Source organism: Neopelma chrysocephalum, unplaced genomic scaffold, assembly GCF_003984885.1.
Source record: "Neopelma chrysocephalum unplaced genomic scaffold, ASM398488v2 Primary Assembly neopelma1_43, whole genome shotgun sequence".
NCBI lineage: Eukaryota > Metazoa > Chordata > Aves > Passeriformes > Pipridae > Neopelma > Neopelma chrysocephalum.
In genome coordinates this window covers 16649064-16676062 of record NW_020897702.1, presented here as the reverse complement: position 1 = coordinate 16676062, position 26999 = coordinate 16649064, and the positions used below count along the sequence as shown (strand labels likewise).

At 37.1% G+C, this 26999-nt stretch overlaps 1 protein-coding gene across 1 annotated transcript in view; it reads left to right on the top strand.

Moving 5' to 3' along the window:
- Positions 1-25718, top strand: part of LOC113964788 (N-acetylated-alpha-linked acidic dipeptidase 2-like) — a 32794-nt gene extending 7076 nt beyond the window's left edge. The window contains 17 exon segments of the mRNA XM_027677460.1: positions 78-264; positions 1634-1735; positions 2570-2695; positions 3361-3547; positions 4660-4753; positions 5038-5136; positions 6831-6916; positions 7524-7643; positions 8060-8142; positions 10787-10850; positions 13529-13596; positions 16673-16764; positions 18162-18252; positions 18901-19165; positions 22341-22422; positions 23349-23441; positions 25012-25718. Coding sequence (XP_027533261.1) covers positions 78-264; positions 1634-1735; positions 2570-2695; positions 3361-3547; positions 4660-4753; positions 5038-5136; positions 6831-6916; positions 7524-7643; positions 8060-8142; positions 10787-10850; positions 13529-13596; positions 16673-16764; positions 18162-18252; positions 18901-19165; positions 22341-22422; positions 23349-23441; positions 25012-25201 — 2029 coding nt within the window. The 3' untranslated portion in view covers positions 25202-25718.
- The last annotated feature ends 1281 nt before the right edge of the window (positions 25719-26999 follow it).

Sequence of the window (26999 nt, the reverse complement as noted above, 5' to 3'; positions counted from 1 at the left end):
TTATATGCACTGATCCTAGTTCACTATTGTGTCTCTCTGAATTTCCTGCTTACTAGCAGTTTTCTGTTTTATTCTAGCTCATTTACTAGATTGCCTCATCTCGCAGGAACTGAACAGAATCTTATTCTTGCCAAACAAATTCAAGGCCGGTGGAAAGAATTTGGATTGGATTCAGCTGAACTTGTTCATTATGATGTGCTTCTTTCATACCCAAATGAAAAGCAGCCAAACTACATCTCAGTAATTGATGATCAAGGGAATGAGGTGATCTTTTTAATGACAAAACTGTATTTATGTAAGACTCCTTTAAAAAACAGTTCTTTCTCTCTTTGCCCATCCATTCAGCTCAGCATGAATTACATATTACAATAAAAAGTCCAGTGCAAAGGCTACTCATATTTAGAAATGGTATTCCAGGCTATGCAGTAACATAGCAGAGTGACTGTAATCTCAGTACCTTGTACAGAGGAGAGAGGATGTGTGGAGAGGCTGCAATTAACACCAGTAGACCATAAGGTGTTAGAAGGGTTCAGCTTGAGGATACATCTAGGCCAATATCCTGTTTCCATAAACAGCCTTAAGTGGATGCACGAGGCTGCTTAAAACAAAGAAATGTATTTCAGGCATGCAATTCTTCCAGTGTCTAGCTGTGTTCAGCTCAGGCGTTCTCTGAATGTGCTGTAATTAGTCTCTTAAAGAATCCTCATTAGGCCTCTTTTCCAAGTATTTATCCAGTCAGTGACCCTTGTTAGATTTCTCTTCCAAGTACCTATCCAAACCCTGCACAGTTTTTGCTTCCACAACATGCTAAGGATTTAGAGATACTATTGATTGTATGAAGGGCTACCTAGTTTTCCTTGCTCTGAACCTGATCCCACTGTCTCCCTATGATGTCTTCTAAGTTAAAGTTAGAAATACTAATGAACTAGTCAGTCTATAGACATCTCCCTTTTGAACACCCAGAGAAATAAAGTAGATGTAAAATCCGACAAGGAGCCTGAGTAAGGAGAGGAGATGGGATGGCTAGAGAAAGGTAGGGATGAAGAGACATGGTGGAAACTAAGGAATACTTGCTCAGGATAACATGAGCTTAGAGGTGAAAGAATGAAGAAATTTTTCAAGAAACTCTGTAACAGTATCTCATTTATAATCTCACAAGGTGACAAAAAGTGGACGTGAACCTTAACGCAACATGAGTGTTACAATAGATACTGATAAAAGGCAGCACATTTAACTGGAGCATAACTAGCAAAGAGCTGAAGAAAATAAAAATAATAAAGGTGGGAGTAATCAGAAAAAATACCTGGGATGGCATGGATGAACTAGGTGTCTTTTTACTGTCACAAACTCTTGGCAGTTTTCAGCTACTTCTTTGCTTAGGTTCAGACAGTAACTGATGGGCATCTTCTGACAAGTGATCTGTCTCTTTGCTATTCATATCTGCATTCTGTTATAAAAGTTCAGCTCTGGATCCCTAGCTGTGTTTTTGTTTGAACATATGCATGCTAGTTAGAATTGTAATTTTTGCTAGCGATTTATGGAAACCATCATATAGTTTGCACACTTAGCAATTGCTTAGTGGACAAATTGTGCCTGGAGTGTTTGACCAAAGACTTCTGTTGTTTATTGGTAGGTTTTCAATACATCATTGTTTGAACCACCTGCACAGGGGTATGAAAATGTTACTGATATACTACCACCATATAATGCTTTTTCAGCACAAGGAGTGCCAGAGGTAAGAAAAAAAAATTATGTAAGAGTGCTCTTAGCTGAAGTCATATTTTGTGAATGTCCTTATCCCTAGTTTACTGGGACAGATTGCTCCAACTTCTCAAAATATTTGTTGTAGTAGTTTTAATTAATCATTTGTGTTAATTAGGGAGCACTTAAGCACATGTAGGCCACATATTGTGCAAAGGTTAGAAGTTTTTTATGACTAAAGAAGCAAAGCTTTCTCAAATTGCTAGAACTTTGAATCACATAATAAAAGTTTTTATCTTGATGAAAAATTTTGGATATATCTCAGATTCCTCCACATTATTCAATCATATGGAGAGGACCTGATTAAGGCACAAGTAGAATTAACAATATATAAATCAAGTTGGAAGACACTTTGGATTAAATGAATGCTTTCAAAGGCCACAAAAGTCCCTCACTTAATCTGCTAAACCACTATGGAACAGGTCGGGGACAACATTGCATCGCATAAATTAATGAAATTATGTAATTGTGAGTGTTTGGGTATGCAAGGTATACCGGTATTTGTCATGGCCAGAGAAGTTTGTCAATTTAGCAAAGTATGTTGGTTTATTTTCCAGCCTCAGATTTTAAGGCTGTTGTTAATGGCAGGATAATATACAAAGGTCAGCCATTTAAACCAAAGCTTCCTATAGAATATTGTAGATATCTTTTGCTATTGTTTTTACGGGCACTGGATCTAATTTGCAGAAATGCAAAAAACCCCCAAAACTATATCGTACACAGTGAATGAAACAGTATATTTCTGGTAGTGGGTATTTTGTCTGTTGATTGACCAGTTGCCATGACACTGCTTTTCTTTCCTGTGCAGGCAGATCTGGTCTATGTGAATTATGGTCGTACGGAAGATTTTTTTAAGCTGGAACGTGAAATGGGAATTAACTGTACAGGAAAGATTGTCATTGCCAGATACGGGAAGATCTTCAGAGGAAACAAAGTAAGTGTTGTGTTTTAATTTTTCCTCTGTGGGTCAGACACTGTTCATGACAGAGCTGGAGGGAGTTAGTGAGGGCTCTTAGTTGGAATATATGAGCAGAAGGAAGCCTGCAATGCACCCATTGTGACTGCAGTCTAAAAATAACTTCCAAAACAATAAAACCATGTGAACGTATTAAACTCCTGAGATTGACATGACTGCAAACTGCCTAGGCAGTTCTTGCAAAAGATTAGTTTAGGGAACTGAGTAGTTTGCAAAGCCAAGACTTTTGATACTTTTCATTCGTAGAATTGTAGTATTTTGAAATAGCAATTATTTGACAAGGAGTCTGATGCACAGAGACTGAATAATTATATCTTCTGACTTTAGACAACAACTTTGACAAAATGGGTGACAGTGGGGCAGTAAGGATAGTGGTCAGTTTTACATCTGGTACTTTATTTCATAGCCTTGAGCTATGACTAAATGTATGACACAAATAATGAACAGTGTGTTTCACTGTGGTTTGTCCTTCTGCTGAATCTAGGGTCATTTTCACTCTACTGCACACACAACTTCTAAAACTATGTCTGCGTGGAAGCAAATTGTAACATTCAGATTTATCATTGCATTGACCAAAAAGAAAAAAAAAAGCAGACATTTCTTAAAAGCAAATAATTTCACAGGTTAAAAATGCCGTACTAGCAGGAGCCCAAGGGATCATACTTTATTCAGACCCTGCTGACTACTGTGCCCCAGGAATAGATGCTTATCCAGGTGGCTGGAACCTTCCAGGTGGAGGAGTCCAGCGTGGGAATGTATTAAACCTGAATGGAGCTGGGGACCCTCTAACACCAGGTTATCCTGCCAAAGGTGAGTGACACTTCTGTAATGTGGGCCATCAAGTACTTTATAAACTGGTGTCGAAAGTATGGCACTAGAAATTCATTTATTTTCAGTAGAGATGAAGAGAAAAAAGCTGATAGAAATTATTTTTAGTAGTTAATTTTCCTATTGCAGACTAAGTTCTGCCTGTGTGCCATTTTAATTCGTTGCTTTTGACCTAGGTGGGGAAGGAAAGGTTTTAGGAAAAAAACTTCAGGAAAATCTCTTTGTTTATCCCAGCCCTATAATTATCTTAGAAAGGCAGGATGTGCAGGTTTACAGGCTGTGAAGCAGCAGGAAATGACTGAGAATTTCTAGCCATTTTTAAATATCTGTGTTTCTCAGGATGACCAGTTTAAACTAGATTATACTCTACCATCAAAGAGGACTAATAGCTTTGCTTGGAGGTATGTTTTCTTGCTGATCATAAATTCCAAGCAGAAAAGCACTTTAAAATCCTGCTTATAGGGAGTGAAATTCTAGTAGTAAAAATAACAGTCACCTGGAGTCTTTCAAATATTGGCACCATATGCTTGTCTTGTCCTTGTTGGCATCCCAAGACTTCTTCTGAACTGAGATGCCTACCAGTGCTGTCTGCTGATGGGATGGGTATACAGGGGTGCTTCTGGAAAGCTTGTGTGAACACTGTTGGGTACATAAGACAACCTGCTGAAAAAACAGGATAGATTGTGTGTGCCTCTCCCACCAGACTCAGAGAGATATTGCCTGTCTTCACCATAGGCAAGTGTATCTGGGGATGTCTTCCGCAGCTTGCCAAGCAGCTGCACAGGTGCCATCTTCACCTCACACACCAGCTTGGTTTTCCCATAGCCAGCTTTGAGGAGATGTAATAATATGGATGGACAGCAAATCTAAATGTGGAGACATTTTTTGCACAATTGTGCAGATGCATTACTGGGTTTGTGGTTCTGTCATTGCAGTTTGGTTTCCTAGAAGTAATATCTGAGAAATTATGTAAGAATTGAAAAGAATGATGAATGCTTGTGGCTACTGTGTGGCTGCACTGTTCAAAAGTGTTTAGAGTTTGGTAAAAGTTGCAAAGAACACTATAAACTTGACATTTTGTTCTGGTTTCTCAGAGTACACTTTCAGGTATAAAGTTAATGAAGGTGTAGGGATTCCCAGAATCCCGGTTCACCCCATTGGATATCATGATGCAGAACTATTATTGAGGTGAGTGTACATCAGTCCTCCTCACTCATAAGTCAGTACTGAAAAAAGCACAGACAAATTTTTTATATTAAGTTGGTAAAATCTCTGCTGTTATTTGCATTCATACTACTTTTTTGTAGTAAATATGTTTTCAGAAAATGTGGAAAATTCAAAGCAACCTGTTTCTGCAATAATGCTTTTCAGAAGTTTGTAAACTCACCTTGGGTTTACTGCAATAATTATTAAGGGAATTTAAGATTTTAGCCTACTGTTCAACTGCATTGTTCTTGGTTTTCACTTTACAGTGCAATGGGAGGACCTGCAGCTCCAGACAGCAGCTGGAAGGGAAGTCTCAGTGTGTCTTATAACATAGGACCAGGATTTACAGGCAACTCTTCTACAAGGTCTATTTTAACACTTACCTGTTTATACAATATTGAAAAAAAATCCCCACAGGAGAAAAACTGTGAAACAACACATCTAGAGATATTCTGGAGAAATTTCCTTCCTTCAGAGTGGGCTGCACTTGATGATAATTTTTAGAATTTGAAAATAAATTAGATAATAAATGATGATAAGTTAGCAGACCACGACACATGACAATGGCATTTGGCAATAATATTCAATAAAGCAAAAGATCACTTTTCTATGACTTTTCCACAAAAAAAATAATTTCAATTTACATGAGGTATCATTCTGTTAGGACTGGTAGCAGATCACACTGAACAGTGTGTAAAAATGGTATATCATTATCACTACCCAATCTCCCAAAATACAAGAATATGCCTAAATATATAATTTTATAGACTCCATTTACCATTATTCTTTCCTGCTCTGCTTTAATACTGGCTGAAAATGAATAAAATAGGAATAAGCAAATAAGAAAGCATATTTGACATAATTATGTGCTGTTTGGAATATCTTGAAGAGCAACAATGAGAAAACAATGTGATTCAACCACAAAACTCATACACATGAAATATTTTTGAATGCGCTTCTTAACATTGCCCTACTTGTGAGGGTCACATTTTTAGTAAATATGGTCTAATCCTACATAGTCCTTTCTCAGAGTAGCTCCATATCAAAATGAACCTTTTGAGTCTAGGAAAAGTCACTTGCACATGGAAAGTGTGCAAGTATATGCATGCTCAAAGCACTAGTGTCAGTTATTTCCTGGGCAAAGATCCAGTGGCTGTCCTGAAGTAGGTTTTGATTTTGACAGCTATGCAGATTTGCTGCTGAAAAGATAACTTCAAATGTGAAACTCTGGGGGTTTTGCCAGACCCCAAAAAAGCATTGTTTGGTGCTTTCTTTCTTCTATGGATTCAGAGGGCTGAATACTACATTATTTTTATCTCTCCTAAAACATAGATTTCCTTTTCTTTTATAAAATTTCACTAGTGGAATTTACTGGGGAGGAGGGGGCAGGGATGAAGAGTTTTTACTGGAGGGACAGGGAAAAAGGAAACTGTACTTCTAGTAGAAGGTTCCCTGTCTCTAGTGGAAGGTTCTCTGTCCACAGCTAGGAGGATGGAACTAGATGATCTTAAAGGTCCCTGCAAACCCAAACGATTCTACAATTCTGCAATTGACAAATCTTGATCACTTAGATCTGCTGTCCTAAACAGAGATTTCAATTTATTCCTGGATGAATATTCCTAATGACCTTTTCCCCACATTATTAATGGAATTGTGGAATACACCGAAATGTATTCTCTATAAAAATATGTATATCCACAACTATAAGTTTGATCAAAATATAAAATAAATATATTTTTAATTACTGTGCATACTTTTCAGTTTACTCCTCTAGTACCCAATTGTCTAATTGATTCCCATAAATAAAAATTCAATAAATTCTGTAAATATTTGCAAATTTATAGATTGGCCCACTTCATAGGGTTGTTTCTGCTGTCAGCACAGCAGGTCAAGCTGAAATAAAAAATGGGACACTGAGACAAATGAACACACATCAGATTAGTGCTGAATACACAAAGCAGAACAGAAGCACAAACTTTTTGGCTTATATGTTATTAGCATTGGATTTTTATTGACTTCTCAGTCAGAAATGGTTACTCCATACTGCTTTTCATTTCAGAAAAGTAAGAATGCATGTTCATACAAGTAATAAAATAACACGAATTTACAACGTCATTGGCATCCTCAGAGGAGCCGTGGAACCAGGTGAGCATCGAGTGCTTGATGATTTTAATTCCTTCTTTATTTTGTGTTTGATGAAATTGTTCTCATGTTGTAAGAAACTTTTTGTTGTAAGAAAGTTTTTTAGATAGCCAGATAATATGGAGTCTAAGTAATCCTTCATAGTTGTTCTCTCCCTCCCGTTACACTGTTTATCATTGGCGTTTCCAAGAATATATTTGAATGGGAGTACTAGAAAGACACGTCAGAGAATATTTTTATAATGCCTGTCATTTTACAGTAGGCTTCTCCTTACATCATTCATACATTTTGCCTTTGCAAAAATAAACACAATGCAAAGTACAGAAAACTAGTGATGATTTGGGACCTTAAGATTCTACTATAGATATTTAGTAGCAGGTCATATACATGAAAGACATTTAGGTGGAAAAATATCTATTAAATATTTCTTGTCTTTAGTTGTATATTTCAGTAGAGTAAGTGACTGCAGATTACCTTAAAAATAAAATTGTAGCGCTGGTATTGAACTTCATATTTTGTTTGATACAAGTAGGGATGCAATCAAAGGAAACACCAAAGGTAACCCAAGTGCATTTTTAATTATGAATTGATATTGTATGCTTGTTTCCAGACAGATATATTATTTTAGGTGGTCACAGAGACTCTTGGGTATTTGGTGGTATTGATCCAACTACAGGTGCAGCTGTTCTGCAAGAAATTGTACGAAGTTTTGGTAAAATGAAGATGGAAGGTAACAATTATTACAGACATAAAATGATGGATATGGAAAACAGCAGCTTTGAGGAACACTGTTCCTGTAAACTGTTGTAGTTATTTGACTTTTCACTTCTACAGAAAGTTTTATTTCTAATTATGAAAGATGGAAATTTCTTGAAGAGGTGCATATGTAGCAGTGCATCTTAGTTGGCTGAATTTATTTCTTCATCAATGTAATAGTCCCCTCTTAGTTGTGTAGAATAAAAATATTGCATTAAGAAGAAATGCCTCTGCAATAATATGTTCCTCTAAGGAACTCAGAGAGGATTTTTTTTACTGTTATATCACTTAAGTGATATTTTTTTAAAGGAATTTCAATTAACTGTGGTGATCTTTTACTAGACTTTCAAATTTTAACTTTAATTTTCAAGTTTAACTATGTGATTGCAGGTTGGAGACCTAAGCGAACTATTATTTTTGCAAGCTGGGATGCAGAAGAATTTGGATTATTGGGTTCCACAGAGTGGGCTGAGGTAAATAAATAATAGTGTAAAGTAAAGCAAAACTTGAAAGGGTATTGTAGGCAGCTGTAGTATCCAGCATCTATTCCTAGACTGCAAGTGCTTCATGGTAAAATTGGAGCACAGCAGGCTCCTTTGGGTGCTGTAAGGCACTCGTATTTATATCAATTACTTACTTACCTTCTTACAACATATGTGTACTAACTCTTCTAAGACTTAAAAATCTACTTTGATTCAAAGTTAATGTCCCTCAGTGGTCTCTATGTGGAAATCTATCCCTTCATTTAACAGAATTACAGCATTTTATATAACCTAAATTGGTCTGTTCTCTAACTCTCTATTTGAGAAATTCCTTAGTTTCTATAAAATTAAGTCCAGATCATGAACTTGTGATCCATAAGCACTCCAAGCCCTTTGTATGGAAATCAATCCTCCTGAGCAAATGAAAGGATAGGTAATCTATGAGTGAATATTTCAAAATTCCTGTTAATTCCAGCGTTCTAGAGTCTCAGGGGCAGAACAGTTTATTATTTCTGTATGTGGATCCCTGGCTATATTCCTGCCTTATAGAAGGATGTTGGGAAATTCAGAAGTGAGGTTCTGACTAATTTTCTCTTCTTTTTCCTGTTGGGCATGGTAAATTCTTAACCTTGTAAATGGATTTGTTAAACCCCAATAAGAAATACAGGTCTTACAACAGTTGTCATTGCTTTGTCTGTAAAATCCAAGTTGGAAATAGAGCAGGCAGAAAATTGCCTAATAAAACATATTTCTCCTGAACTATTTCCATTTATTCGTACTGAACAGTTTAACAGAAATGTGTTTTTTTTTCTTCTATTAGAAATTTATTTACAAGGTAATATTTGTATAGGTGGATAGAGCTTTCAAAATCTATAAAATAAAACATTTTAATCTTTTTAGTTTAGTTTATTGTCATGTATTTCAGTAAACCACAAAATTACACAGCAAAATGGCATGTATCAGAGGAGGAAACAAACCCAGAAATATGCTCTCAAACAGCAAAGGGATTCCATCATTCTGTGAGCAAAGCTGAGTTTTCTATTTCCAACTGTAACAGTCTCTGCATCTTACTGTTGGTTTATGGGACATTAGATGAAGAAAGAATAATTTAAATTATTTTAAATAATTTGCTGAGAGATTTTAAAGAGTTGGCATTGAAGTATTATCCCACCTGCATATGAAACTTTATTTATTATTTCTTTGTCTACATATCTATGCATATATTTAGATGCTGTCAAGAAAAAATCCGACACAATTGTTTTAACTATGAGGAATATGAAAAAATGGTACTTAAAAGATCAATTTCTCTTGAGTAAGTCATGAATAAATTAGGAGTTCTTATGTTCAATTTTTTAAATATTGCTACAACTGTTCTGTAATTTTTTTGCTTAATAATTTGGTGTCTAGTAATGTATCACTCATTATTTTATGAAACAACAGCTGTACAAGGTTAGAAAACCATAAGCACAGTTCGTATTTGAAACTCAGTGTTTCGATATTATTGTTTCTTTGCTTTATCTTGGTGGTGTGCATTACTAGTTTTTTACAACTAAATCAGATTCAGTTTCTCTAGAGACATTCCTCACAGCTTACATTCCAATTTTCTGCAGCTGCCAGATCTGTCATGTATTAAATCTTGAGGAAAATTAACCCATGGTATTCACTGCCTTCTGTGTAAGAGAAAAATTGCAACTGTGGCAACATCCTTTTGTTATACAGACAATCTCCACTGCTCATAAATGAAGGAATTTCTTTATGCTGCTAATATGACTTTGCAAGGCCTCATGTATGCATGTACAGGCTTGCTCCCTCCCTTCATATTCTTTTGTGGGATCTGCTCTACTGTTTTTTTAAAGATATTAATATCATTATGTATTTATCAATTACCAATTCAATTTTTAGTTCACGTGACTTACAAATGATTAGTTGGGTTACAAATTGAATGAATTGAGTAACAATTACTAACCTAATTAAAATATCTGTCACAAAGCCAAAACGTAATAAAATACCGCTTACTGATTAGAATATCAATTCAAACACAATTACCAGTTTGCAAAAAATTAAACGAGATGTGTGTAAATATTTAGCATGAAAGCAATTCTTGGTGGACTAAAAATAGTCAACTTCATTTTAATAGGGTATTTTAGTGCTTTGACTCATCCCTTTTTGAAATGGAATAGTGTAGAAATGACAGCAGTGCTCAGTTCATCAGTGTTAAAATTAAATTTAGTGCTAGGAATTAAAAGCATGGAAGAATTCTGGCAGATCTCACAGTGACATGTTGCATGTTCAAAAAGTCCCAAAGTGCAGAGTTAAAAAGCATGTAGAGCCTTATTTTATTGTGTTACAATTCTGTTCAATAATTTTCCTGTTCCATCTCACTCCTGTGTGATGCAGCAGGCAGAACCTTCATTTTGTGGATATTTTCCACAACAAATTAAGTCCCAGAAAGCAGGAGTGAATTTCATATGCCAGGATCATTTACCCATCTTCAAACAATATAATTAGTAAGGTACATAGTAGTATTTATCCTGACAGAGTTCTTAAAGGCAATGCTTTAAGAAATAGTGCACTTAACATGCTCTTCACTAAATGTCACTAATTGAAAGTAACAATTACACATTTACAACCCCAGGAAAATGCCAAAGTCCTTCAGGAACGGGCAGTTGCTTACATCAACACAGATTCTTCTATAGAAGGTGGGTCTTTTATTTTTAAATTTACCTTACTTCCCAGGCATAATTTTTATTAGTTTTCTGTGTATTATTTATTGCATTCAGAGCTGGAAAACATAAGATAGGTATAGTGATGTTCAGAATAAGTGTAGTAAATACAGAATTTAGTGGAGAGACAGAACAATTTAAATTCTCGTGTTGCTTTCTTTTGCAAATAGTGCCATCCTTGAGCTGCAGCCCATGTGTCTGGAGTCCAGAATGTCTCCTCTGGCGGAGTGTTGTGTTCTGTGTTAACTGAGTGTTCTGTATATTAAACTCTCTCTTAACTGCATTAGCTTTAATTTACAATTGTGGTTTTGATATATGACAGTCTGCTCCTTGTTCTGGTCACAGCTCCAACTCTTCCCTGTGGAATCATAATATTTTCAGACACTAATATATTATGTTTATAAGACAACTTGTATCGAGACCTTAGATTTACACTTGATGGGGGTGCGAGATAATTTAGTGCTTCAGGCCAGTGTGGTCATCTTTGTTCATTGCTATGATCAGGGAGTTATACATGTATTACAGCAGAGCTCTTCTTCAAAAATAGGCACTGAAGAGTGTTTCACAAAAAACCTTACCCACCATTATCCCATTTACTATGTTCTTCAGACTGCAAGAATCTTTCATTCAGGAATGTTACTTACAAACTGGCCTTTTTGGGGAGCTCTACACTATAACCTGAATGACAAAATCTTTCTTAAAATATGCTGGGCTTTATTACTGAAGGACCTCTTTTACTGTTGTCTGTGCTGAAAGAATAGTTAGAAGAGTCCTGTGAAGCTGCTCTGCATCATAACATCAAGTTATTCAAGGCATTAATGTTCCACGTCAAACCCAACTTTTTTGGGCTTCCTTTGTGTGAATAAAATGGTTATCAACAGGCATATTTAAGAACTCTTTTTATTCCTGTCAGCTGAAAATTTTGTCCATCACAAAAGGATTGGAAAGAAAGAAAAGCCAAACCCAGTTTCTAAAGGCTCAGTTGGAGCTGAGGAATAAGGAGGGTTAGAGCTGTTCCTTCATTTATGCAGCCTACATGCTGTGTAAAAAGTAGAGCAGAATTTCACGCCTAGAAGATCTCACAAATGAAATAATAGCTTTACAACTGCTTCAGATTCTCAGCATGGATTGTAACACATATTTTTTAGTTGGTTTGCCGCCAACATACTGCTGCCTTAACAATTTTCTTCTAAATCTTGATTATTCAAACATATCTGTTGCTTTATGCATTAAAGAAAATATGAAAGTAAAACAACTGGAAAAGAAATATGTAATAAGGAAAAGAACACCATGTTAAGTGCACTGGTTTAAGTATCTTGGATATCTTTCACCTGACTGAGTAGTAAAATCTACTGTAAAGTCATAGCATTCATGTACTCTGATGATTATTTTGTTTATCATCAAATGTTTTCCACAGCACTTATACCACATTTTGCACAGCCAATTATTTCTCTTTATTGTCTTATAGCAATGAAAAGAAGGAGAGGGGTTCATCATTTTGAACAGTTTCATGATTTGAATTTACAGCTCTCAAATACAGACTCCTTTTGGAAACATCATTAACATCATCTAGTATTTTTTCCATCATCATGGACTTTTTTGTAATCGTCAGTCTAGTCCTAGAATATGATATGTCAGTACACACTGTGTAAAAGTGTGACCCAAGATCTAAAGCCGTATCAAAACCTAATAACTGATAACTAATTACCAACAATAACAATAACTTAATAACTGTTATCTGAGAGCTTGTGGGAGTTTTTTATGTTGCAGCCTTTTCATTCCTGTTCCCTTCTTTGTTGTTGTCTCTATTTGAGGGCAGAGGTGTTTGCTCACTGCTCTCTGGTGGCTACAGTCTGTAGAGAAGACTGCTTTACACTCCTGCCTGTCCCAAAAATGCCCATAGTTCCTTTTGATGGGACTGTTGCTGCTGCAGCTGAGAACTTTGCTATGCAATACTTACCAAGCCCAACACAATCTGCCAGCAGCATGAAAATTTGATGGGAATAAAGGGTAGATACCACTACCTAATGGTAAAAGGGGAGGTTTAGGAGACAGAAGAAAACATTGCTCTGCATCTTTTTTGCCTTCTATTTGGGCTAGACTTAGTTCTGAAATGTAAAATGCCAGATATCTTGCAACTCTCTTACTCAGAAGATGACCTGTCTTGTAGATACAGTCTGCAAAAGCATCGAAAAAGTACTGTCTATGGTAAGAAAAGTAGCTGAATTGAAAGATTTCTTAAAACATCTTGTAGCAAATGTCTTTCCTCTTGCACACTTCCTGAAAGCATTAACTTTATTTCTAACATCTTATTTTTTGCCTTCTATTTAACACAAGCTTCAGGAAGCATATGAGTGACAAGGGCTTGTAGCTAATGAGGGAGAGTTAGGCATATTTTAGCCTTCCTTTAGAGGGAAGGCTTAATTATGTTCCTGTGTATGTACTATAACCAATCCATCATTGTCATGCAGTGGCAGGAGCTCATACAGTGTGACCAAGTAGTCTATTTCTGTATATATTCTGAGGCAAGATCTAAATTCTTGCCTTGGAATCCAGAAGTTTATCTAAGAAAGGACTGCAGGGTATAATCAATTAAGAAGATAATGCCACTGGTACATGAAGGGAAAATTTCCATGTCTTTGTTTTATTTTCAGGGAACTACACATTAAGAGTTGACTGCACCCCTCTTCTCTACAAACTGGTGTATAATCTGACAAAAGAGGTATAATCAGTGTCTACTATTTCTGACTTTCTAAGAATGTAAAACTGTAAGTTTATTGGATAAAATAGGATTATTGAATAATATTGGATTTATTTTATTGCTGTGCCGGAAGAATCTTGATCCCACCAAAATCAATAGCAAAACATCCCATCAGCAGTACACAGTCCATGCTCACAGTTCCTCGGTATTCTTAAAGGTTGAAATGTGTCACTGACATAAGTGGAGTCATATTTTCAATATATAGTAAAAACAATAATAATAAAACCAAGATGATAAAACATCTAAACATCTAAAACACAAAACATCTAAAGTGATAATCATTGAAGGAAATAATTTTTATATTGGCTAGCTACCATTTTCTCTCTGTCTGTTCCCCCAAATCTCCTTCATATCTCACTGAGCCTTTGAAATATGTAATAAAAATTGAAGGATTGAGAAGGTTTTGTAACAGGCCAGACATGTATATTTGCATGATGACAAGTGGTCTAACCATGTCTTCTTTACTTTCAGCTCTCAGAATAAATTCTCATCAGACTGAAAGGTTCTGATCCATTAAAGTATGGAACTCCCTTGGCCATATAAGGAGTTAACCAAATTAGGCACCTAGCATGAGCCATTGCCACTATCCTCAGATCTGGATTCATCTCAGTTAACAGAACAGATCTCTGACTGACTTAAGCAACATAGGCTCCCTTTAAAGGCATTGGGTAGAAATAAGTGCCTTTAGGATGAGATTCATTTGGCCAAATGTGGTTTTCCACCTTTGTATGTACAGAACTCAAACAATTTTTTCCCCTGATATGAAGGGAACTCAGGTGGCTTGCTCCAGTGTAAAAATCTGCACTGTGATTGCACTTGGTAGGATGACTCCAGCTACCAGTCTCTCAATCCACTAGATGCATTCATCCTGAGTTATTTTCAAAAGTGTTACTCTTTTAAAACCTGAAATGGCAGGGGAGGTTTATCTATGCTATTCTATGATTTTCTTTTCTACATTTTATTTTCTTATAAATTCTATCTTAACCTTTTCTTTCATCCTTGCAGGGGAAGAAGCTGTGTTTATTCAAATGTTAGCTCTGACACTTTGCACACTGAAGGGCATTCTCTTTTGTATATAAAAATTTCCATGTCCTTAGTGCTGCAGGCCCTGGATAACATAATTTATTTTCTGTCTGCAGCAAGCCACTTACCCAGGAAGACATTTTCCTGCAAAAGAGAAACTAAGTTAAAAAAGATGCTCTGGGCTAAAAATAGTACCTCACTCTTGATCTTAAGTCAGCTATTCAACTATTGCTGGTTTGAGTAGAAAATTTCCATTAAAGTACTATGCAAAGTACTTAAGACTGACTTAAAAAAAAAATTCCTACTCCATGTTATGTTAACTTTTAACTTTAGAAGCATGATGTAAACAAGAAAAAACTTGACAACCTGACATCTGATTATGCATGTCCAAAGGAAGGTTATTTCTGTTCGTATTAAACAGTCCAAAATCCAAAGATCTCTTTGATCTTATTTTTTAGTGAGCCAATTCTCACCAAAAAGAAATGTAGTGTACATGTGAAGTGTTCTCTTTCAAGGAGTTCTGCATTTAAGTGTGGTCCTCTGCATACAGATGGTACATTTAGCTGTTGACTGTCTTTTTTCGCCTTGCTCCACTGTTAGGATTTAGACATTTGGTCATCACCAGACAGTGTCTGCAATAGCTCAATTCCAGTTCCCCTGTTCTGATCACCACTGCTTCAGCTATACTTAAAGAACTCTGCATCTTCCTTGAGGTAGCAGGAAGCTTATGCTGATTCTAGATTTGGATCTAAGTCAGGGCAAATAGTATGTTTTACTATGCTCTCAGTGTTGTATGAAGAAGCTGCGCAAAGGTTTTTACATGACCAGAAATGTCAGAATAATATCTTTGCCAGAGCATGGAGTGCTTTTGCTCCCATATGTCAGAGTTCAGCTTGCACTTATTAATGTGCCGTTTTCATTTTAGCCCTAGGACTTAACCAAAGTGCCCTGAAAATGATGGCAGCCAAGCAGTTATTTCACAAAGTTGTTATTTTTCTGCTAGCTGCTGACAAAATCTCAGAGGTCAGAACTCTTTGGATTTTCAAGGCGGAGTCTGTATGTTTTTCAATGCAGAATTTAAGTCTCAATAATATGGTGGGGCCGTGTATCTAGCCATGAACATTTATGTTTTGTATTTTGGAAAAAAAATCCCAATCCTCTACATATCATAAGCAATCTTATATTTAAAGGACCATGTCTATTAAAGGCTGTTTAAGTGTAGATGGAGACCAAGGCTGAAGTATTGATTTATTTTTACCTCTGCCATAGATTTTCTAAGAGCTTTGGTCAACTAATTTTACACACTTTCATAGTTTTCCTGGCAGCATGATGACTGCACTAATATTTACCTTTTCCATCCTGGTTACAGAGCTTTTTGGTTTTTTGAAGGTAAGGGTGACACCTGCATTTGTACATACAATGTTTTACACAATGATTCTCCAGTCTTGGTTGAGTCCCCTTGGCACTGCTGTAATATGACTGATTTGGACCCTTCCTTCTAGCACAATTCTTTTGTGACTTTCCTATAGAAAAAGCAATCAAGTTTTAGATTTAGCCTTGTTGAGAGAATATTGCTGCTGTGCAGGGCAAACCTCCACGGGGTTATGGCTGTCATCTCCCCTTGCCTGCAGAAAGGAGAGCAGCTGGGGCACCCTGGCTGCTGGAAGAGTCTCATAGTATTATATATGCTGTTGTGTGTGTACATACAAAGTGCTATAAGGTGGTAAGAAGTCCTAGAATCAACTTCTTCCAGTAGCAGATGAGCTCTAGCTAGTATCCATGAGCCTTTAACCTGCTTTTCCCTGCTGCCTGTGCTTGGTTCCAAGTGCCTGTGAGATGCTTTTTGTGGTTGGGATCCATAAATATGTGTCACAAATGTAAACAGTGTATGTGTACTTCCCTGCATGCAGTAATACTGTTGGTAAAGAATGATGCAGATGGTTGTAAAGGGCTCCTTTGACAATGAATTGAGTTAGAGGTTCTTCCAATGAGAGTATAATATTTTCCTCTCCAGATTTTAAGCCCTGATGAGGGTTATGCAAATAAGTCTCTTTATGAGAGCTGGCTTGAGAAAGACCCTGGAACTGAAAATAATAGCTATCCAAGGTAAGATTTTAATATGTTGTTGTTGTTGTTTTTTTTCTCCCAATGTTTTTATCATATCATAGCATGTCTACCCTCCAGAATTTTTTGAGATGTGCTATTTATGACAGCAGTACAAAACCTTTTAGTGTAAGGTGACTTTTTAGCAATATCTTTTATAGTAAAATATTTTTTTTTTAAATTATGATAACATTATGAAATCTCATACTTTTAATGAGTAGAAAAGCAATTTGGAAAGCAATCAAAAAAAGCAGGGTGGGGAAAGAGTTCAAAACATAGTTTAGTCACCAACTAGATGAGACAAAATTGTTAGGATAAGCAAATGCTCAGTTGAAAGAAGCTGCCTAGAGCAGTAATTAAAAAGCAGCCATTAAAAAACTTGTGATAATTATTCTTTGTTTACACAATGGATATAAATGTATTAAATTACAAATCTATATATGAGGGTATTAAAACTTCATATTTGAACGTACTAAAAATCCTAATCAGTCTTTCAGCCTGTGACTCAGAAAGCTAAATCTTTTTCACAGTGCGGCATTACTCACATAAGGTAAACAGAACTGCCCCTTTGTGTGATTTGACCAAAATGTTCTGCATTTTTCCGGCCCTGCTAAGATGAGTTTCTGGGTTCATGAGACTCATTGAGATTTCTTCCTTTTGAAAAATCTACCACATCTGATCTTTCTCAGTTGATACAATTAGTTCCTTGCAGAAATTTATACTAACAGAAGAACTCCATCTGGAGCAGAAGAAACTTCTTTTTTTTAGCTGAGAAACACAAATTATTCACCAGGCTAGACATATAAACCTAAAACTTAATATCAAACGTAAATATGTGAAGATACTTGGAATATTAGGCGTCTTTACTGTCATGCCACATCTCCCCACCAGATAGCAGTAGTGACCCGTAGGTACCAATGCCGATCACTTTCTGCAGTGGAAATTATTTATCGGTCTTGGATTCTGCTGCGGAATGTGCCAAGTACATAAACACATCTGTCTTTACATACATTTCTGCCCAATTCATATTAGTTTGGAAATAGTTGATTGATGTTTTAAGATGGCAGAGACATGTCTGATACAATTTTATGTCTCCCGTGCATAATGTGTGGTTCGTTGTTTTGTTTGGGTTTTTTTTTTGAAATGTGATCAGTGTCATAATCAGGATTACTACCTTCAAAAGATCTTCCTAGCAGTATTGAATACTGAATCAGCATGTTGGAATAAAATCAGTTAAGTAATTAAGCTTGCCACTCATCTAGCCTCTGATCTTACCAGTGTCCCTGATGTGCCCTCCAGAAGAACAGACTACAATTTCTCTGAAAAATCTGCATTTTGCATAAGTTACTATTACTGTTCAGTAAGTGCTTTCACTAAGATGTTGTCTTTTCTACATGTAGAATAAATAAACTGGGGTCAGGCAGTGATTTTGAAGCTTACTTTCAGCGACTGGGAATTGCATCAGGCAGAGCTCGTTACACCAAGAATAGGGTAAGTCTGCCAGATTGCTTGAAGAATTTTGATAGTGCTGAGCAGTCATCCTGTAACAAGCATTTATTCAGAATTAATAAACAAGCTTCAAAGCATCTTTGACTGGTTTGTATATCAGTGCCATTTCTTAATTTAGCAAGAAACCTAAATGTCTGTAGAAGAAAACATGTTACAGTGATGTTGTATATTCTATAGGATGTCAAGTTCACAGAAAGGTATTTATAGAATACAGTTCATTTCACCATGCTATTAGTAAGCTTTTTAATATACAAATCTTCCATGATTGTGTTCAGAAATAACTATGCAAGATAAAAAGGGGCTGTGATTGAGGACTTTTGCTATCCAAAACCCCAAACTGTTTTCACTCTTGGTGAAGGCAATCTCTGTATAACGGAACTGAAGACAGGTCTGTGTAGGTAGAGAGAAGGGAGCCGTCTCATTTAATCTTGTGCAACAGTCCATGGATTCAGACTGGTTTAGTTTCTTAAGATGACCAAATAAAAATGAAGAATAGAAAATTGTGTTGTGTAGCAAATAGGTTTTTTGTTTTGGAAACTGTATGAAACATCATAGCCATTAAGTGATCAATACATCTCTTAACTGCAGTCAGAATACAGAGCACTGACAAATTTCCTTGATCTTTTCCAGAAAGCAGACAAATTCAGCAATTATCCTGTTTATCACACTGGGTATGAGACATTTGAACTAGTGGAAAAATTTTACGACCCCACTTTCAAGAAACAGCTAACAATTGCCCAGTTACGAGGAAAACTGGTTTATGAACTGGCAGATTCCCAGGTCATTCCATTCGACTGTAGAGATTATGGAGAAGCCTTAAAAGGATATAGCAATAGAATTTATAAATTGGCCAAGAAGCATGAAGAAAAGCTGAAACTTTACAAAGTGTCATTTGGTGAGTAATAGCCACAAGACTGTCTCTTACGTATGTTAATTAGAATCATGCAGGGGTATGTCATATCTGTTACAGCTCTGCAACTGAATTCCTTACTTTCCTGTTTGAATTTTGCCATCATAAGAAAGAGCCTCTAATTTCATGCATATTTTTAAATATAGGTATTATCAAGGTGCTCATGGGCAGTCAGGAACCTCAGATGCAGAATAAAGAAATATCACAGCCTGCTTTTCACTTTCTTGCTTAAAAAAGAAGACAAATTAAATGCTTATGGTGATTTCTTGGAAGTTGAGAGACACAGGCGCCTGCTCCTCCTGCGGCAAAGACTTCATCTGACCTCCAGGGAACTTGTTTACCATCTGCCTCAGTGCATGGCTACCAGTTTTAGACAACAGAAGTATTTCTCTAGCTCTCCTGCATTAATACATCCATTTGCTAAGCACTTGAACACATTTCTCTGTAGCATATAAAATAGGTCTGAAGCAGCAGAGTGCTCTGGGTCCCAGGCTACGATGGCTTCCACAGTAATTTTCTGTCTCTCTCTCTCTCTCTCTCTCTCTCTCTCTTCTTTTCTCCTTCTTGCCTTGTTCACTCCTTGTGTTTCTGTTCTAAGGAGATTTTTCAGTCAGTCCTAATTCACTTGCTATCTGATGGACCAATAATTTAGAGACACAGATTAGCTTTTTGGAGATGCAGTCCTCTTTTGGACTATGTGAAGCATTAGAAGTAAGTCAAATTGAATTCACCTTTGGGGATAATTAAAAATGACATTTAAAACTTCATGTAATGGTTTACGTGAAAAATTCTTGACTATTTTTATAAGACACCCCTTTTTGTAAAAAGGCCTCTGGATACAGACAAAGCCTTGTGTGATGGATCATCTAGTCTGAGATTCTGCATAACACAGGGATTTATTTCAATATTGTCCAGTGTTCACTGCAGCATATTTCAGCATACCTGAAAATTCTTTTTGTAGTAATAGAACATCTACCAAAATTTATGTGAAATAATTTATTTTCATTGTTTTTTTCTCTATTTCATATTAGAAGTTGACCAAACTACCTTATAACCAATGCATCTATTCTTGTTCCTAGAATGGAGAGGCAATATTTTTTTAGCTTTTTTTCTTTTTTTTTTTCTACACAAATACCACTAAACCTCTCCTTACCAGCTTTATCAATGTGCAATTTTGACCATTTCTTTGCAAGGCATGTTTTTCAGTCTTTTCATTATTTTCATGTCTCTTCTCTCAGGCTTGTTGAGTGTTAATTTATTTCTTGAATGAAATTTTAATTTCTAATTTTTTGTTTGTTCTATTGCACCAGAGTACATTAAAATGCATAGGTAGCTTTTACAGTACTGTGAAAATTAAAATTAATTTCACTCAACATTTTCATAGAATTGCTTATTGACAACACTGAATGTCAGAAAATTGTTAATTAAACCAGAATAAATCACATAATTGTCTTTTAAAGTGATAAATTAAGGGCTTTATTTGCCTTTGGATTCACATTTCAGCTGTTCCTCTGCAACAATGAAGGCTGGAAATTTTTTTCATAAAATATGTGCTTGTAGTAATATGCTGTCAGGAAATAAAGTTTGGGGAAAAAAGAAATGTGATATTTTCTAAAATAACCAATACTGACAACACTGAATAGCTAGTGAACATGAACACAAAGTTTCTTACATATTTTCAGATAACCTTTCTTTTTTTTTTTTCCCCTCTTAAATCCCCTCCTACTGCTTCTGAAATATAATCTGTTGCTGCAATATAACCATGATGTCAGCAGGGCAGAACTCTATCCTCTGGCAAACTTAGAGCTATTGCCACAGTTGTGGACAAGTGTGAATTCTCACCCTCTCAAGGTGACATGGGTCTCTCCATGCTGCAGTCCATAAACAAATTGCATACATAAAATCTGTGTCTCTAATTGCATAAACTAACAACAATACTAATATAAGAAGAAGAAAATGCAGGCTCATGATGAATAAATAAATTTGCTAGAAACAGAAGAGCAAATGAGACTGAAGAAAAGCTTTCAATAGGAGTCCTGGGAACAGAAAGCATGTCACATGAAATTGAGTGATGAATTTATAAACGGTGAAGGAATAATAGTTGCCAACAGAGGACTGGATTTAGGAGATGATCTAATCTTATGTCCTATTTTCCTGTACAATCAAAGAGAGGATGCTCTGGTTTATCTAGTTTTCTAAAACTTGTGGGCAAAATGCACAAGGTGTAAAATTTCCTTCTTTGTAATTGAGTTGAGTTTTGGTGCAGCCAGAAGTTCTCCTCATAATATCCACCTGTTACTTATTCTATAAAAATTACTTGTATAATTTTCACAGGTCTGTATTAAACAGAGCCTATCACAAGAAAATCATCACAGCTGCTACTGCCATTAACAGGAAGACCTCTGCTTCTTTGGCTAAGTTACTCCACATGGCTTGGACGTACTGCCAAGGACAGGGCAGGAAAAAAAACTGCCATAGCTGCAGCTATGACTGCACATAGCCAGGCACAGCAAGTAAAATCCCACGGCAGCACTGCGGGATGGCATGTGGGGTTGTGGCAGAGACACCTCCTATGCTGTAATTCCAGCGTGGAGCAACCACAGGACTTAGCTACTTTAATCTGCTGTGTGTATCACTGTGTTCTAAGACAGCTGTGTCTTTTGTGCCCCACCTAATGCTGTTCAATACACATACCACACTCTTCTGTTATGCTATGAATAGGACATCATGCTCCTAGAGAGAAATCCTGCTGTTCTTCACAGCCTTCTGGAAGAGCTGATATTTTTCATGAAAGTCAGGCTTTTTATACCTAAACATTACAGTGCATCCTTTTGTTAAAAAGGAGACTGAAGATCTCCCAGTTTGCAATGCCAGCCAGTTTTTCCTTGCCAGGCAGAGGGAAGATGTGAAAACTTGTGAAAACTTTACCATGCATTCTGCTTTACTGTTGGTCTCATTGCACAAGGTATTTGTCTATTACTGCTAGTAGTGCAGCTCTTTAAAGTCTGCACTAGGGAAACTAATCATTTATGGAAAGACAAAAAAATTAATGCTATTATATCAGCAAGACAAATGTAGTTTTTCTCCCACTGGGCAACTCAAAGGTAGATTGGGCTCAGTAAATATCCTAAAGTTGTTCACGAAGTCCTTCCTTTTCTAGATCCTCTTTTTTCTTCTGTGGTGAACTTTTCAAAGGCTGCTGATGAATTTCACAGGAGGCTTGAACAAGTGGACAAGAAAGAGTAAGTATGAAAAAAAGTTTTATATATGTATGTGTTTGTGTGTGTGTGTATGCATATATGTACATCTGTCTTAGGTACCAAGGGTGGCTGTTCTTTCTTTCAATTGACAACACAAGGAGTCTCTCTACAGAGCCCTTGAACTCTGAGACAGGCTAAGATAAATTAGCAGATATAAGAATGCTTCCTATGATGAATAGTATCAGCTGTAGAGCTTATTACAAGTGTCAGATTGACATCAAAATTGTTGTAATACATGGAAAGGCAGATAGTCCAACTTTAACTTTCACTGCTGAGCTCTGTGTTTAGACACCTACACTTGAGTGTTGCAGATGATGCCAGAATTTGTACATTCAGCACACTTCAAGGAGAGAGGATGATGCTTCAGAGATATCTGTAGGATGCTTGCAAACCTAAGGGCCCTATGGGACTCCTGTGCCTTCTGAGAGCAGTGAGTGGAGGCCAAGTGCTCCTAGACACCTGGTATGGTACCAGTTAGGTGTTTAGGCAACTGAATCCCATCCTTACTATGTTACTGTATAGATTAGAACAGGAGTATGGACACTTGACTTATGGGTGGGTATCAAAATCTAGCTATCTTCATCTTGACCTAAATCTCAGCCTTCCTCTGCTCTCTGTTGAGATCTTTCTCATGCCATTTAACACTAAGCAAGTATCTGACACTCAGAAACTTTCCCATTTTATTTTGCATAGTGTGAAATCTTGTTGAGTTTTCTAACACAGAAATTTCAATGTATTAATAAAACATGTATTGAATATGTCCATTTGCAAAACCTCATCTTTTTTTGAAAACTGTTGACCATATTTGTCTTTTTTATTTCTGTCCAAAAAAGAGGAAAAGTGTTTAAACACAACTGGGAAGTCATGTTTCTCCACTGTGTGAAATGTTCTGTCTCCATCTCCCACAGTCCAGTTGCAGTGCGAATCATGAATGATCAGTTGATGTTGATAGAAAGAGCTTTCACTGATCCTCTGGGCTTGCCAGGAAGGAGGTTTTACAGGTGAGGCAAGTAATTTCTCAACCCACTGTCTAAGGCACTGTATTTTTGCAGGTGAACCCCCCACCAGCTGACCAGCCAGTTAAATTTCTGTATAGGTCTCATATAGGAATTACAGCTCAACACGTTGCTTTAGGTACAATCCAGTGAGCAGTAGACTTTGCTTATAATCCCCAAGGAGAATTCCTTGGCTACATCGGTCTTGTGGTGCCAAGTTCCTCTCCTTGGGTCTGGCCCTCTGCTTTTATTAGCTGTGGTGAAACCACACAACCATCATGCTCTGTGACTCCTACTAGCAGGTGTGTAGCACTACCGCTGTTACCGCTTGCTCTTTTGAACCTGCACAAAGTGAGGATTGAGTGGAGAATCAACTGTGCTAAAAAAAAGGAGAAATGAGGGTAGACTAAAAGGGAGATAAGGGTGAGAATAGATGAGTAGTGAGGGTCAGCTGAAGAGACAAGCAGAGAAGAGAGAGCTTGAAGAGGGAGGGACCTTTCAGCACGGGGTGGATAAAGGCCTATGAGCTGTGCTGCAGAGTCCCTTCTGTCCCAGGTTTAAGTGCTTCTATAGGTGGAATAGCTTATATCATTAACTACCATATTCTTTCTAGAAACTCAGTGCTTTTATTAGTAATACCTGACAAGAAGCCAGCTTCCAGTGTCAGGTGTGTGACTACCTCACTTTGCTCTCAGTATCCCCCTCTTCCTAACGACAGGATATATCTGACTCACTGATTGACGGCTTTCATGTCAAGTCAGAAGTCCCTCAGGCAGGTAGAATTGAGAATCACACTTCCATCCTCCTAGGATAAACTGTCATTCACACTTTGGGAAGAATGAAATTGCTGCTTTCTACAGTTCTTCTCGTTGGGTGTTGGGTATCATTTAGAGCTGTCTGGATTTTTTTTTTTTTTTACTTTTTTAATTTCTTGCCTTTATTAATGTAGTTTTAATGTTTATTTTATTTGGAAGGACTCCTTCACATGCTGCAAATGTGCTTTGATATTTCGTATTTAAAATCAAACCAATCTAAGAGAAGATATGCAGCTATCCATTATTTAGGAAAAAAAATCCTGCACAAACAAATAAAATTAATACTTCTTGTGTAGTTCTGATCCAATATGGTAACTTCTGATCTCTGAAGATTCCTAATTCACCCATAGATTTTTTTACCCTATTTTTACATTCCTTTCCCAGATCTGCTGACCATCATGCAGCTACTTAGTTATTTTTGAGGTTTCTGTTCCATTTTTTACGATACACCTATAACTAGTTTTATTCCCTTTTTCAGACTGCCAAATTAGTTCAACAGGTTTGTTGAGCTCCCATTTTCAAAAAGTGTAACATGGTTTTGCTCCTAATTAGACAAATGCATCATTTCTTCCCAAGAAGGCTACCTGACCTAAATCTGTGACCTTTCACACAGATGTTGCCCTTGGGGCTGGCTCCTGTCCTTTTAAAGATGTGTCCAGCTAGATTTCCTGTGTATTTAGTAAGCTCAGATCTTCCTGGGATTCACAGATGTTCCCTACAATGAACACCCCCCCTTCATTAATTTTCTTCTTTCCCCACAGACATGTCATTTTTGCTCCAAGCAGTCACAACAAGTATGCCGGAGAGTCCTTCCCAGGGATCTACGATGCCATGTTTGATATTCAAAGCAAAGCTGATCAACATGAAGCCTGGGAAGAAGTGAAGAGGCAAATTTCCATTGCAGCCTTCACTGTACAGGCAGCAGCAGAAACACTGAAGGAAGTAGCATAGGATGATGGCTTTGAAAACTCACACATCAAAGTCTGACATGCAGAGTAGTCAGGCTACTGCAGCGACCCAGTCTCCTCTGAATGTCTGCTGTATCTAGTTTCCAACCTTCCAAATGCATGCAAATGTGCTGGCAGGGTAAGCAGGAGCTTTGTGTGTCAAAAAACTCCTGAGTTAGAAATTACTGCATCTCTGACACTGACAGAACTGCAGCTTTATGAACAGCCCCAGATGGAAGCAAATTTGGATGTGGGGAGAGTGGGGAGGGTGGGGAGCAGGAACAATCAGTTCCCAATTAGAGTTTTCTGAAAGATCTGCCAATTTTGAGAACCTGTTGTTTTGGATGTACAATTACAGAACCAGTTATTTACCAAGCTACCTGTAACTTTTGTCCATAGCAGTGATCAACAGCACACATTTTGAGAAAAAAAAATATAACACTTTTCAGCCTGTGCATTTTTCTTGTTCTGATAATTACTTTTATAATATAAGACATCAAAGGCATTCCTGTGTTTTAGAATCTATTGTGCAGGACTGGTGAATGCTCCTTGCACTGTTTTGCTCTCTCTTTTCCTGAAAAAAATAAAATAGTGGCCTTCCCGCTGATGAAATCTGAAGCATGTTCTCAGGGGCGTAAATGCCCATCCCTCTGAAAGCCACTACGTATCTTTCTCCTTTACTTGCACTCTGGAAAATAAAGATTTTGAGGGATAACCAAAAGCTGTCATCCCTGCTCTTTTTGGCACTTTCACTAGTCCCAAACCCATGGCAGCTTTTGTTCCTATTTTTTCCCAGGAGATCTCTTTCATGCAGATATCTTTGTCCAGCTGAAAGAGCTGGAAGAAATTGTCAGTATTGGCATGGGGTTTGAGATTATTCTGTGTTCAAATAAGACTTGAAGAAAGATTTTACATTCAAAGATAAACTGAAATGCATGAGGATGGTAATTGTACAAAACTGTTAAATTTGTAAAAAAAAAAAAAAGATTCTTGCTTCATTCTCATCTACATGCTTTACAACTAATAAAATTGCTAGAATTTTATTCGATCACATTCCAGTTTGTGGGAGCTGACACTAACCAATTTCTCCTTTAATATAAAATATACTACAGTTTTTCTCACAACCATAAATTGCACCGGGTTGTGGGAATAAAATCCTTTCTGTTTTATGGAGAATAGAACAGATGTGGTAATAAAAGGGACAGAATTAGAGAAACAGGACAGAGGAGTTGCTCTCATCTCAGATGCCTTGAATTCAAACAAGGGAACCAGAAATTACTATACTTCAGTCCTTTGGGAAGTTGTTTTGCGGGATATATGCCATCAAGAAGAGAGGCTTTCATTGGCATCACTTCCAATAAGCCTCTCTAAAAGACAAAGCATTGTGTACTTTGGATGTTGTTCTCATAATGTACTCTTCAACTGCTTTTCACAAATCAAGCCTCAGGCACATGAGGAGGAAATTACACTTCCACAGTCCATGCTTTACCTCTTCTGTTCAAAAACAGAGTGCTTAACTGACCTTGTCAGCACACACCTAAGAGAATGAGTAGTCGATGCTGGGGACACCAGAACAAGGAGACGATTCTCTCCCTCTTCTCTGCTCTGGTGAGGCCCCACCTGGAGGACTGCATTCAGCTCTGGGGTCCCCAACATAACCGGGATGTCAGCCTGTTGGAGCAAGTCCAGGGGAGGCCACAAAGATGATCAGAGGGCTGGAGCACCTCTCCTATGAGGAAAGGCTGGGAGAGCTGGGGTTGCTCAGCTTGGGGAAGGAAAGGCTCTTGAGAGACCTTATTACG